This window comes from Photinus pyralis, unplaced genomic scaffold (assembly GCF_008802855.1).
Source record: "Photinus pyralis isolate 1611_PpyrPB1 unplaced genomic scaffold, Ppyr1.3 Ppyr1.4_LG6, whole genome shotgun sequence".
Taxonomy (NCBI): Eukaryota; Metazoa; Arthropoda; class Insecta; order Coleoptera; family Lampyridae; genus Photinus; species Photinus pyralis.
The window spans coordinates 13,821,271-13,836,813 of record NW_022170663.1 but is presented as its reverse complement, the minus strand read 5'-3'; the positions used below and the strand labels follow the sequence as shown (position 1 = coordinate 13,836,813).

Here is a 15,543-nt window from a genome sequence, read left to right as displayed (position 1 = left end):
ACACTAAACTTTATCCACGGTGCCAATTTCAATTTTAGCCTTAACCATACTTTCCGTATAGCCCGAATGCTCGCGTAACAGCCCTTATTCGTTGGGTCTGATTTGGTAATGATTTTTTATTCATTGCATAGGTAGCTCAAAGGGTTTTCGAGAAAAAAGGCTGGTACGGGTAGGTGATCTGATACATCGTATAAAGGTAACGAAGCGAACATTTAAGGAAAAGTAGTGCATCGACAAATTTTTTAATGGTTCATATGTTGAGGATTGCACGATCTTTTATTATGTTCCCCTATAGTATTTGATTTTTTTTAGTAATATCAAGATTGATTTTTGATTGTTTATTACAATAGGTACATTTCGTAAAGTTTAAAGAAAACTATTTTTTAAAAAGTTACTACGACGCAGCAATCCTTTTCACCTGTAGCTTGCGGATCCTATACGACACACGTCACATTGACGACTGTTTCAATTTTATAATATCCACAAATAGATATTAATTGAAGTTTTTAATGGTGTACGTACGTACGTAGGTTGGGTTATGGGTATAACCATAGACCAAATACTGGTCTATGGTATAACGCTCCACTAATGCATATTGTGAGATTGTGGGTATGTTTTACACCTTAATAGATATGGTTTTCAACTCCAAGTACTCTTTGAGTCCTTCTTCTCCTCTGTAACAAAAGAACCAAAGATCAACGTCAATAAAAAATTACTTCGATACTTTGTCACTTAGTAAAGGCAATACACAATGATATAGCATGGGACAATTGGAACTGGAACTCGTCTTAGTCATGTCATTGAAAAAACTTTTTTTTGCTCATTGATCATGTGGTATAATAATAATAATAATCTTTATTCCAACCTAGAAACAAACTGCAAACACAACAAAAAAGTAAAAATTATATAAAGTACAAAAATAAACGAAAACTTAATTAAAGATAATGTACCTACTAGCGGCCAGTTGCACAAAAAAAAATAATCCAAGGTTATTGTTTAATCCGGTATTAAGACATTTGATTGGTTTTATCGTTGTATTTATAAATACAATGGTGTTAATTGCAGTAGGCAGCCAATCAAATGTCAAAATTCTTGTTTAAACTCAGATTTGGCAAATACTGTAGGATTCTGATTATAATTCGCTTTCCTGCAACCGGCCGTAGGTGACATCATGGCCTAATAAGAGTATATTAGGCCATGGGTGACATAATACTACACCAGTAAGAGTAATGACTAATGAGAAATAAATTACTCTGAACACTGCGAGGATAAGCAAATCCAAGGTCATGCTACAAACGCAATAGGTACACACCATGGTACACACGCAGAGAAATCTAAACAGGGATCAAAAGATATAACTACTAAATTTAATGAACATATTTTCAGCTAGATAAAATGTACGCAGTACGCAACGGATCGCTAGTGAATCTTTGGTAAATAAAAATTCCTTAGCTCTTTTCTTGAACACCCGAATTGATAGTTCAAATATACTTTGAGAGTAATGGTTACAAAAATAATTACAAAATTTTGGATTGAGAAACAAGAATGTTTTTTGAAAAAACGATTTAGTGACTTTAGGTAGACGCAGCAGTTTCTTAGAATATTGTCCAGTATTGTGGATTCCAGTACCCAGGTCAACTATTGTGCCAAAACCGCTACTCATCTAATAGAATAGATCAAGAACTTTGAATACATATACATAACGAAGGGGAAGCACACGAAGAGAAAGAAATAAGGGATGTAATCATTGAAAGCTTGCGTCAGTTCATGAGATTCATCGATACTCGATAGTCAAATTATTAATAAATCCTTAATCTTTTGTTTAGAACTACCAGTGTATGAATTAATGGTATCCATATTTTTTTGGATTATTAGAACTTATGATAGAAGAAAAGTAATTCCTTTTAACGATCTTAATCCAAGAATATTTAATCCAAGATTGAATATTTCAATATGATATGTAATTATGCGTCATTTTTGTACTCCGGTGCGTCAAATATATAAAACTATAGCACGGCTCCGATGACCACAATAGGTATTGCAATATTAATACTGCGCCTGGGTCCTGGGAGTACCATTTCGCACGCAAAAAACGTATGCGTATGATATTGTATAAGTTTACTAGCGATTCTATAAGATAAGTTTTTCAAAAGGATTTTGGGATATATAATTGCTTATTTAAGTAATGAATTTCGCGTTGTGCATATAACTATGTACTTAGATATGTTATGAAACTGTTTTAAAAAACACCATACCAAGCATTTTTTTTGTAAATTGCATCTAAATATAGGTACATAAAATTACTCACAACTCTCTTCCCATGCCAGATTGTTTAAATCCTCCGAATGGCGTCTGGGGTGAAATAGCGTCGTAGCAGTTAACCCTAGAAACACACCACTTACTTTGTTATTTACAATATATTCTCAAAGGAGATACCATACTGATCCAGCTCGTACCGATTTGGCATAGGCAAGGGCAGTGGTAATATCGTTTGTTAAAACTCCTGCGGCCAAGCCGTAGCTTGTATCATTTGCTCTTTTAATTACTTCTTCTAACGTATCAAATTCGAAAATGCTTTGAACCGGCCCAAAAATCTAAAACCTGACTCTTGAATACTTTTCAAGAATTAGGTATAGTGATTGAAAATCAAACCTCTTCTCTTGCAATGGTCATGTCATCTCTAACATCAGAAAATACAGTCGGTTCTACAAAGTAACCTTCCTTCCCTTTGCGAGAGCCCCCAGTTTGAAGATTAGCACCTTCCTTTTTACCACTTTCGATGAGCCTAAGAATTTTGTCAAGCATCTCTTGATTGACCTAAGAGAAATCAGTTACATTAAGCTTAATCGGTTATCGACCTTTATTGATGTACAACTTACCTGAGGACCTTGATCGGTGTCTTCAGCGAATGGATCACCTACCTTCGTTTGCTTTGCCATTTGAGTAGCCTTTTTCACAAATTCGTTGTAAATACCAGATTGAACATACGTGCGAGATCCCGCGCAGCAGTTTTGCCCGTGGTTAGCGAAGCAAGCACCATATGCGATTTCTACGGCCTTATCCACTGAAAACAAATACTAAATACTTTGATATTGAACACGTGAACTTGTACCATCGATATCATTAAATATAACAAGAGGACTTTTTCCTCCAAGTTCAAGAGAAACCCGTTTTAGATTGCTTCGACCAACCTCTTCCATGATTTTATTACCAACCTGTTTGAAATTCATTACTAGAACGTTATTTTTTAATAATACCATACCTCAGTAGATCCAGTGAACGCAACCTTATTTACGTCGGGATGCTTAACCAGTGCACCGCCTGTTGTTGGTCCATAGCCTGGAACTACATTCACAACTCCTTTTGGAAATCCTGCTTCTTTTGCCAAAGCGGCAACGGCAAGAGCTGACAAAGGTGTTTGTTCAGCTGGCTTGAGGACAACCGTACAACCCGCCGCTAAAGCCGGTGCCCACTTCCAAGCCAACAACATCAGAGGATAATTCCACGGAATTATTTGTCCAACTACTCCAACGGGTTCCTTAAGCGTCATGGTCATAAAGTCACCGTCTGCAAGAAATGCGGTTCAAAAATTGGAGATTAGAGTTAATTGCAAGGGTTACCTGAGGGAACTGTACTTCCGTGTATCTTATCGCAATATCCTGCATAATATTTCAGGACATTAACAGAAAATTCGACATCTACTAATGCGCTTTTATAAGGTTTTCCATTGTCCAAGGCGTCTAAAGCAGCTAGATATTCTTGGTCACGTTCGATTAGATCTGCAAGCTTATTACAAAATCTTAAATACGGAAAGTAACAATTGCAGTGGCGATTGATTACCTTCCCTATTAGTTTGCCTCTTGAAGATGCATACATAGTCCTCCATTCGGAGTTCTGTTCAAAGGCTGCCTTTGCAGCTGCGACCGCTTTGTCAACATCTTCCTAAAAATTAAACTAAATTAGAGAATTCGGTGTCAGTTTTGTGGCCAATGTGAAAAGTACAGTAGACTCCACGTCGGAAACGTCAGACTGGTCATTCGACGGATAGGTCACGGCAAAAGAGCTGTCAGGCGCCCCCAGAAATGCATTTTCCCAAAAAATGTTCTGGTCTTTGTCGATATGAGCTCGTATTATAATCGCAAGGCGAACATACGGCTTCCAAATTACTATTTCCGCCTGGCGCCTTGGTAGATACTTTTTATGAATACCTTTCATACCTTTTATTTTTCATTTGCCTGTTATATGTCAATTATATCTGTCATATGAGATATATAAAGCAGTCTATGACCCCCGAGGGCATAATGAGAGGGCATAATGAGATGACAATCCATTATGCCCTCTCATTATGCCCTCAAACTGCCTGTCAAATATATTGATGGAGTTATGTAATAAAGACAGATGCTACTTGATTCGTATGAAGCACTAACAATAATCATTACAGTTGGAAATGCATTATTTGGAACGATGAAAAATAAAATTTTGTATGCACCTCAGGCATTACTCGATATTTAACCCTCGGGCGACTTACAATCCCTCGGGCCAGAGGCCCTCGGGCTCTGTCGCCCTCGGCATAAATATCGCCTTAATGCCCTTGATACATAAATAACTATTTTCAATTGAAAAAAAATTATTCATGTGGCGTTTCTCATCTCGAGCATGGTTTTCAAAAAAATCCGTACATTTAGGTCTTGGACTTTTGTTGTCTTCCTTGGAGTCGTTCATTAATCACGTGACGATCGAAGAGGGGGGGGGGGCGCATGGGGCTCGCAAAAAATCACGAAATATCACATGGGGGAGAAGGGGTGTATTGAGACAATCACGTGTCATTATTTTTTCACTAAAACGCGTCTAAACCTGCAACCTTAATGTCGGTCTGGACATTTTTATCACGGTCCTTAATTAAATTAGATTATAGGCACTTGCCTGTATTTCAAGATAATATTCTGAATATTTTTAAAACACTTTGTACTAAAAAAATACAAGTGATTTTGGGTAGGGGAAGGGGAGAGCACGTATCACCAAGGGTGAGGGGATTTAAAAAGTTGATAAAAACCATCACGTGATTAGTGGACGACCCCCTTCCAACAATTGCTTCAAATTTTTAGCTTGTTAGCCCAAATGCTTTTATAATGTCATCACCATGGCATGAATGTTTAAAGTGGAATTAAATGATCAAATGTAAACAGACACAGACCGTTTCAAACATAGGCATCTACAACGATATTTCGCAGTTCTATAATTTAATTTGAAAATTTAGAGGTTGCAGTTGCGGCACGAAACGATGACGAAATTAAGTGAGCAGGTTTTATCGTAATAGCTGTTCCCTCAATCCTGAGATATCTGAGTGTCTGAGTACCTGAAAATATCTCACTACACAATGCGTTGACACTATAGTTGTTTCTCAAAACACAAACAATGAGACTATCTAGTCATACTGCGCTAGAACCGATCGTGCAGGATTAGGAGACTGCAAAATGCCACAACCATGAAGAGCAAAGCAAAACCAAGTACTGCATAAATATAGAAATATATATCAAAAGAGGGTAAAATTGGATTGAGTCTAAGTACGCGATCTGGCTGCACGTTAAAAAAAGAAAAAATATTACACGGCGCACAAATGAAAAAATTTGGCGTCTCACCATCAATAAGATCCTGTCGAAGGCTACCACAATCCCTTTGTCGGTACCCACTACCGATGCCGACGTCACGTTCACTCGCAATTCGCGTTTGAACTTTTGACCCAATCATCACACAGATCTTGTCCGGGGTAACCATATTTCCTTTGTCGGTACCCACTCCTGCTGCCCCACAGTCATATACAATGCGCCTGTTTTGCGGGTTACGCTAAAATCCTTGCCTAGAACCTTGCACAAAAGAGTATAGGTACTCAATTTTTGGAGCGCACTTCTCATAGTTCGAGCTTCTATTGGCGATACGAGAGAGAGAGAGCGCGATTCGAGCTTTAAGAAACTTTAAATCGTGCACAATCCTGTGACAACATTTTTTCTTTTCTACAACCGTGTCCAGCGGTGATTCCACATCTTAAATTAAATCAGTCGTCGAACGCAGATTTTAGAATTCAGCTCGCGAGCCGCACCACTCTGAATCGTCTCGATGTCGTCGAATCGCTTTTCTTTGAGTTCCTTTGAAACTATTATTTTGTGAAAATGGTACGGTACGGTTTCTGCTTTAATCCTACGAAAAGGGCCTGTAGGCGATCATGTTATTGGTGGTAAACATAGCTAAAACTTGCTTCACGATCATCTTATATCCCTCCTCTATCTTTCCTTCTTTAAGGCCAGACCGAGAGTCACTGTCAACAGATGTGCGCTCATTTCAAACCGCCTGTACCACTCCTTTATCTGTGTTGGGCCCACACTTTTGTCCCCAAAGGGCTTCTGTATCATTTCTCTTGGCGAGATTGTAGCAAAACTTGATGCAAATTCGTTGATCAGTTCTTTCTGTCATTTTCAATAGTGGTTGCAGTAGTACCAATGGCGGGGAGATATGAACGCAGGTTGGATACATTGCGGGTACACCTCGTATTTTTCAAAATTTTGAAACGACATCTTTCTATCGTCAGCCATTTGTATTGATTGGAATCGGTTGCTTTACTTACCATGAATATAATAAGCAAAAAAATCTCCATGAATCAATTGCCTACTACATAAAAACAGTAAAAAATAAGGTTTTTATTGATATTGTTAACTAAAATAAAAATAAGATTTTGGCAACTTTCTTATTTATGGAGATCTTTTTTAAAATTTTAACCACAGATGCTTCTAGTAAAGACAAGCATATCGCATATTCTAAAATAAAGGTAAACATATCGGATATTTTTAACATCAGGTGTGCGCATATTTATGAGATTTATGAGTTTGATATAATTTGCTTATCTGAAACGTGGCTTTATAGTGACGTTTCGGATTCTGAAGTGTTTCCACCGTCATACAAAGTTATACGGCGCGATCGTGACCTTGTTGCTACTGGTCGAGCAAAGGGAGGCGGTGTTGCATTAGCTATCCGAAATACATTCAAAACAATAAAATTGGACCTGTCGAAGTTAATGCTGTCTTTCCCAATATCGGTATAGTCGGCTGCAAGGTAATTTGTAACAATAATCAACTGTTGGTATTTGCTCTTTACATTCCCCCATCCATTTCCACTATTGAGTTCGAAGCATTCTTCGATGCTCTGGAATCTCTAGAGTTTTTTCTTGAAGATGTAAAAATCCTTTTCTGTGGCGATTTTAACGTCCCATTGTTTAGTAGCGAAGATAATGACTTAAAGTCAAACTTAGTTAATAATTTTTCAAATTTCCTCAATATGCAACAATTAAATACAGTGACTAACGCCAATGGTAAATTACTAGACTTAGTTTTCACTAATTTATCGTGTGAGGTTGTTATGAACGATTCACCACTAGCAAGACTTGACAGTCATCATCCTGCGTTGGACATTCATGTTATAGTATTAAGGACTTCAATGCTAAAGGTTTCAAGTGTAACAAAGACACAAACCTCATAAACTTTAAAATGGCCAATTTTCCTCTACTTTATGATTTAATACAATCAATTGACTGGACTGGCTTAAAGCAAGTGGACACGGTTGACGATGCATGTGATCTCTTTTATAGTAGTCTGAATCGGGTAATTCAGTTGTGTGTACCAACCTATAGAAAACGTAAATTTTCTTACCCCCCCTGGTTTACATCTGAAATTATTAATAACATAAGAAGAAAATATCAAGAACGTAGAGCTTATGATCAATTTAAAACAATGCCCAATTTGGTGAACTTTAGAGAACTTAGAGCTACCATAAAAAAGCAAATTAAAGAATCATACGCTGCTTATGTCGTTGAAGTTCAGCGAAATGTCATTAGTGATCCCTCTAAATTCTGGGCCCATCTAAACGCCAGAAAACGTAAATCCAGACTACCGGACTCCATAAAGCACAACGGTCAAATATTAGATAATCCCCTGTCAATAGTCAATGGTTTCTCCGATTTCTTTGCCAGCGTTTATAGACATTCTGACAACAGTTTGCTACAACATTTCGAAACATCTATTCACCGACCTACTATTACCATGCATACAATTGTAGAAGATGACATAATTCAAGCTGCTAAGAAACTTAAAAATAAAATGACCTCAGGTGTTGACAACATCCCTAGCCTTAGTGAAAGATTGTATACATAGCTTTATAGAACCTCAAGTATTATATATAACTTAATGCTGAAGACTCGTACCTACATATCCTGATATCTGGAAAAAAACGAAACTCTGTCCAGTGCTAAAATCAGGCGATCCATCAATCATAAACAATTACAGACCTATTGCTATTTTGTGCAATTTTGGTAAGCTGTTTGAAATAATACTTTACAACGTCATCTACTTTAATGTCAAATCGTTCATATCCTCGAGTCAGCACGGTTTCATGGCAAAAAGGTCTACCGCTACAAATTTACTTTGTCTCACTCAATTCATATCTGAAGCGCTTGATGTCAGCGCACAAGTAGATGTCATTTATACGGATATTCAAAAGGCTTTCGACCAAATAGACCATAGCTTACTATTGTCATAACTAGACGCGATGGGAATTTCCCAGCCGCTACTACTGTTGATGGAATCGTATCTTCACAATCGATCGCTTTTTGTCTCATATGGAGGTTTCAACTCGAAGACGTTTACTGCGTGCTCAGGAGTACCCCAGGGGTCTAATCTAGGCCCCTTACTGTTTATTATATATATAAATGATTTGTCTCGCTCTCTGAAGATGCCTCATCTACTATACGCTGACGACTTGAAGTCTATTCAGTTGTTACGAAACAGAACGGTTGTTTGGAATTCCAGAATGCGCTAAACAGGTTAAATCTTTGGTGCAATACTAACCATTTAAATTTAAATGTTAAGAAATGTAAGACTATGTCTTTCTATCGCAATCTCGCTCCTATTCTATATGATTATACATTAAACAACATCAACTTAGAAAGATGTAATACCTTCAAAGATTTAGGTGTTGTGTATGATATTGAACTAACGTTCAACGATCATGTAAATCATATAGTATCCTCTAGGTTATTGTATTAGGAACTGGAAGCACTTTAACGATGTGAGATGTTTACGTGTGTTGTATTTCGTGTTTATTCGATGTAAATTGGAGTATGCGAGCGTTGTTTGGTCTCCAATTTATCAAAAACATATTCAGCATATCGAAGCTGTGCAGCGCAAGTATTTAAAATATATACATTATAAAGTTTTTGGGAATTATCCAGCAATAGGATTTAATCATTTGCGTTTGCTTCAAATTTTCGAATTTGATTCATTGCAGTTCAGACGAAATTGTGCCTCGATCGCGTTCTTACGTCACCTATTAAACAATGAAATAGATTGTAGTTCCCTTTTAACTGCCCTAGCTTTCCGGGTCCCTAGATTAAATGCTCGTGAAAAGAACTTGTTCTACTTAAATACCAGCAAGACGAACGTTCTTAAAAGATCCCCAGTGTACAACATGTGCTCTAACTTTAACGAAATCGGCCAAATGTGCGATATCCATATTGACGGTCTTACCAACATGGTAGAAATAATGAGACAGTGCAGTTCGAGTAGTGCGGCATGGGTGTAATTTTTGATAAATGTAAGGTTCAGTTTTCCTTTATGCGCGTGTTTTTTTTTGTTTTTATTTCTTTTTTTTTAAGATTAAGTTAATTTAGTTGATGTAGGTATAACGATATTAGTAAGTTTAAGTTTGAGTATGTCACTTTGTGTTCTCCGTAATTGGGCTTGTCCTGTGGAGAATTGAAATTGAAATTGAAATAAGAATATTTATGCCATAACATATTTTTCTTTGTGCACATAATTAGTCAGTTACATGACCTTTCGGGAAGTACTGTTCATTTCAATTTAGGGACAATGTGCGAAAGTTGGTGGATCTGGTGGTGACTACAGAAAGGAGGTAGGTACCTACCTAATTCTCACCAGTTACAATCAAGAACCCAGTAGCGTCGCTTATTTGAGTGCTACCTACGTTTATCGGAATTGAACGTTGACCTCAGTCCTAAAGTATTTGTCTAATTGTCATACACTGTTCAGCGAAGCAATCAATATTTTAGCTTCCTTAATGTTGCATCCATAATATTATTTGTTATGAACACTCTGGTGAAGCATTGGCACCAAAGACGATCGATATGAATTCTGGAAAGGGTATAATGATCAAACAAAAATAGAATGGATGGTCTAAAATTGTTTACGGAGCGTGGAGTGGAGAGCTCTGACCACGCAAAAAATTAATACCTCATCGAAGTGATTTCATGGCTTCTCTAACTATACATTCTTATAAAAGATTTAAAAGTCGCGATAATCGAAATCATTGGGGATTACCAACCTGGGATGACAAACATGGTCAACATGGGAGCAGGATTAAAAATGCCTTCTCAGGGTGTCGGAATTGGGAGTTGAAGCAGCACCGGCTTTGCCATTTTATACTTTGCGTGCAGTGCCGGAACGATTCTCGAAAACGTTTAAATATTGATTTAACAAGTTAAAAACGTGGTCACTCGCGACCGATGAAAGTGCATTTTCCCCGCCCAGAATCAAAAATAACTCCGGAAGGAAGTGACCAATCCAAATAAACTTGTAGTTCTGATCTCTGGGCTGTACTACACCGTATAAGAAAGAAACCACAACGAAAAAGCTTCAACTAGACGACTAGTAGTGGTACAGACGGACAGACGGGCACACGGACAGGCGAACAGCCGCCCGAGTGCGATCATGACGTCTAATTCAGACACAACGTAGTATATAGTACCTATTTATGAAAAATAACGTTGGCGAACAATCGGAACAGTTAGGAGCAGTGCATTTGTTATGAGTATGAAATTTGAACACCAAATTAAAAGAAAAACATATATAAGGTGATGACTTTAAATGTTGCTTCGCAGGGTGCAGAAGTATCAAGAATATAACAGAAAAGAATCTACTAAGACATGGGACAGAAAGCGACATACAAACAATAAGAAAAAAATGGTTTGGGCACTTACTCTGTATGACGACGACCAAAACAACTATAGCCTGGGCATAGGGTAAATACAATTTACTCTATGGCCTGGGTCATCACCCAGAAGCAAAAAAAAGGTCGACTTCGTGGATCGTAGATATGAGAAGCAATTGCAGATCCAGATATGTCTTACTGGTGCCGATTTTTGCTGTAGGTAAGCATCCAATGATTAGGGTATTTTCCACTTCAAAATATGGCTAATTATAGAATCGCTATATGATAAGATCATTCAATAAAGCTTTGAAGAAAACTTTCCATTCGTGTTGAAAAAGATATGGAGAGGTTTACCATGCAGATTGATAGCATTTCGTTAATATTTTCGGAACACTTTAAAAACAACTCAATTTTGTTGTTATTTGGTGAAATCATGTCAAGGTGATTGCTACGCTATGCATGGATTAATATGAATATTTATGTTCGATAGTATCAATGATAGTATCTAACTAGCACCATCCGAAACGCAACTTTACTTCACATTATCGTTAAATAAATGTACTTTGCAATGGTCTGATTATTATTGACTTGAGGTCGTTTAGGCTCATTTCAGCCGCATTATAAGTACGACTAAAGTTATGTAATTGCATGACCTTTGTATGCATTGGGATCATTTACTTAATTTTGTTTTATATGAACCAACAATTACTCTATTGTCATTTCTTTGAGGCACCTATTTAAGAGCATGGCGTGTACAAAGATTGGGTAATTGTAACATGATGGTGCACATCTACTTACAACTTATTATGTGCCATTATCATAATCATCCTTGATTTTTAATTTCGCTATTGCACGATAGTCACTTTATAATCTTGATTCTAGCCTAACCTGTACGTAATTGAAGATACCTTTTAAACAACAAAAATTGCATCAACTGTACGCTATACGCATTATATAAACTTCTCACCTTTCAACCCTAAACGTTTCTTGCGCCTACCTTATTAGCTTCAGCTACTTCCACAATCTTTTTACCAGTAGCAGGGTTGATTACCGGGAAGGTCTTCTTGTCTACAGCATCCACAAATTCATTATTTATGAATAACTGAAAACCATTTGAAATAAGATAAAGTGAAATTTTTGAAACTGATCTACCTTAGTGTATTTAATAGTTGGGTTCGATCGATGAGCCATTGCAAAATGTGGTTACTTGATATTCAAGCCACTTCTACTTGAAAGTAATCTTAAAACCGTTCACATCACTCTTTAAATTCAATTGATAATAACAGGCATTTTGGTGGGGGCAAAATAGTAAACATTAACTTTCGGCACGTTTGATTCAAGTCACTGACAGTGATAGAAAACGGACATTCATCAAGTTTATTTTAACTGGAGATATGTTGGCTCATTGCAGGAAGTTTTTTAAGCGATACCATGCATCTAGTGATGCGACCATATTTAAAAGCATTGTTGAACTTTGAATTGGAGACTGTAGATTGTAGAACACTTTGAGGAAATATATTTAACGGATTTCTTGAATGTTGCACTTCGAAAACATATCTTATCAAGGTACCGACACGGTAGCGATGATGTTAATATCTTGTAGGGTGAAGTAGACTGAAAAAAAGTTTTTTTTGGTAGTTAATACGCTAATTTAAAGATTTTGGAAACTTTTGGAGCCTAAATACCTTTTCCAAGTGTTTTGGGCTCGTTAAATAATACCGCGAATACATAGTAACAAAGCCTAGTATTATTAGACACAGTGTGAAATAAAAATAATCGAATTTTTATTTATAGCGACAACTACTAAGACGTTGACAATGTTAGAAAGTACAGTACAACCATCGTAACCTTAGAAAATTTGCGCATGCATGTTCGGATTCGTCCGCACTTGATCGGCGTTTCTTACCAGGTTCGGCTATAATGTACATTCGGAACAGAAAACTACAACCAGACCAGAAGTAGTATTTTCACATTACTCACGGTATTAATGTCAATATAATTAAGAAAGTTATCGATTATTTATTACTAGTTAATAACACATTACTCAATTCTACAATAGTCATTTAACTTAACATTAGACTGAGCAATAATCAATAGCGGACTGAGCCTAAAAACGAACTACTTCTTACTGGGAGTGTACAATCCCTTCCCATGCCTTCTATATTAGCTGCGCAAAGCATACTTTTTCTAAGGTTACAGTGGTTTTACTGTACATTTCTACCTTCCGAGTAGTTATACAAAGTACGTACCTATAAAGCAGGCATGGGCAACCATTTTAGTGCATTTCCACATTTCCACAAAAATAAAACAAAATGCGCTACTGTGGCCACTTTATCCGTCCGTCCGTCCGTCCGTCCGTCCGTCCGTCCGTTCGTTCGTTCGTTGAGACGCTACTAGTTCTTTATCTTAAGAGCTATTGTTCTACTTTTTTCGCTCTTTGGTTCGTTATGGTGTCGAGGCTTGCACCAAGGAAGGAACTTTTCTGCGTTTATTGCTAAAAAAGTTATTGTAAAACATCAAACAAACCGTTTTTTACATGTTCCATAATTTTACACTTTTGTCGTTTATTAACGATCTTAGAGATCGTTTATAATTTTGTATTGCTGTCTGTTGGTCTGTCCGTCTGTTCCTTTGTCTGTCTGTCCCTCTATCTGTCCGTGTGATTGATAACTTTGTTTAGAAATGTCCGATCGCTTTTACATCTCCGTTAGTTATCAAATGAATTGCATGAAATTCAATATGGGCATAGCTTTAGCCATATAATACGCAATACCAAAAGTTGAGTCGAATCGATTCAAAATTCACAGTGCCCTTTTCGTATCTCGACCATTTATAAACCGAATTGCAAACTTTTTTATTTATAAAAGTATTTGAATGAAATTTGATACATAGGCACTTGGAATAAAGGAAAATCAAACGCCAATTTCAAAATTTGGTTTTGCGCATGCGCAGTGCCAACTTTCTTATTTAGAAAAGCATTGAAATGAAATTCTTCTTATAAACTGAATATAGCACGTCAAAAATGGATTGCCCATGTGCAACGCTAGCTTTCATATTTGTGGCCGGATTTTTACGATTTTAACAGAAGTTGCATCTTACAAATGGGAAGTGAATGCAAGTGGAAATGCGCTTTATGTAAATCGTTTACGATTACTTTTTAACTTGTTTTATTTTGTTAAAAGTCAGAAACCTTTTAGAAGGGTGAAATAATTATTTATATTGTCTAAACAATATTTAATTAACCCGCATTTTCGTGAACCCCGACAGATTTTTCAGGAAAGTTAGGAATTAAAGCACTTTTTAACCATTTCACAAAGTTATTTCGTCATGGTAGATACCACTTTTCGTTCCTAAGGAAAATCAACAAATTGCTGCCTACGCAATTACACATCACCAGCGTGAACAATAAACCGATACAACGAAAAATCGAAGGATCCTCAGTATTACAATCACAATTTATTTTAATCTCGATGACACGTTTTGATAAAAATCCATGTGGTCGCCAAACATACATCAAATTCATATGGCGGTCATTGAGATGATAATGCTCTTGGTCTTTTTTGAAACGACCTTAGTGCCAGAATAACGATTTTGACATGTTTTGATCAAAAGCCACCTGGTCGCCAAAAATAGATCAAATCCATGTTTTGGTCATTGAGACAATGCTCATGGTCTTTTTCCCAAAGATCTTGGTGCATAAATAACGATTTTGACATGTTTTGATCAAAATCCATGTGGCCTCAGAAAAAATAATCTTTGAATCGCACACATGCGGTTATTAAATGTACACTCTTTCAGCTTCAAGATAATGCGATTGAAAGCTTTTACAACACCAAATTCATGTGTAAAGAATATTTTGGATACATTTTGCTGTAAAACTTTTGACCTAGATCACAAAAAAGAGTTATATTGAATTGTTATACATCTAAGAGTCATAGCGAATAATCTAGCGAAAGTCCAAACTCGATACACGACCTAGGGAATGAAATATGTTGATTTCTATTATATTGAGCCCGCAGTTTTTCCGGTTCCCGATTCGCTCTAAGTCCTATAACTTTTGTTCCTGTTGAACCAGCTTCCTGAAAATCAATAGCGCCCGTCCTTAATACCCAAAGTACCCGTACAGCAAATTTCAACACAATCGGCCACTTTTAAAAAGAGTTTAGAGATTAGAGCGCACACGGACGGACGGACAGACAATACAAAACTATTAAAGAATCTGAGGATCCTTAATAAACTTGTTTTGCGCATGCGCAATTCGTTCCGACTTATGCAGGCAACTACGATTAAAATGATGGAGCAGAACGTTTGGAACAAACAAAAATGGTTATTAAAAAATACGCAAAACAATAGCATGGCCAGACCCATATTCGTTATTTGTGAACCAATTCTTCTAAAATTTTAGGTTAGGATTCTTCTTATGAACTGAAACTTAAGTAGCAAGTCAAAAATGGATTACCTACACATATGCAACGCTATCTTTCTTATTTGTGGCCGGATTTTTACGATTTTAACAGAAGTTTCATCTTACAAATGGGAAATGAATGCAAGTGG

General features: G+C 36.8%; 2 protein-coding genes across 5 annotated transcripts in view; both read right to left on the bottom strand.

Moving 5' to 3' along the window:
- The window catches only part of LOC116175051 (contactin-associated protein-like 4), a 236,162-nt gene that overhangs the window by 39,535 nt on the left and 181,084 nt on the right, over positions 1–15,543 (bottom strand). The window lies entirely within an intron of this gene.
- Positions 324–12,300, bottom strand: LOC116175058 (aldehyde dehydrogenase, mitochondrial-like). Its single transcript, XM_031493123.1, has 11 exons — positions 12,142–12,300; positions 11,987–12,091; positions 3,841–3,942; positions 3,621–3,786; positions 3,263–3,567; positions 3,113–3,215; positions 2,880–3,064; positions 2,653–2,817; positions 2,437–2,594; positions 2,309–2,383; positions 324–674 (listed from the first exon to the last, which is right to left on the bottom strand). The coding sequence occupies exons 1-11, from the start codon at positions 12,178–12,180 to the stop codon at positions 617–619; spliced, it is 1,461 nt and encodes a 486-aa protein (XP_031348983.1). The 5' UTR covers positions 12,181–12,300; the 3' UTR covers positions 324–616.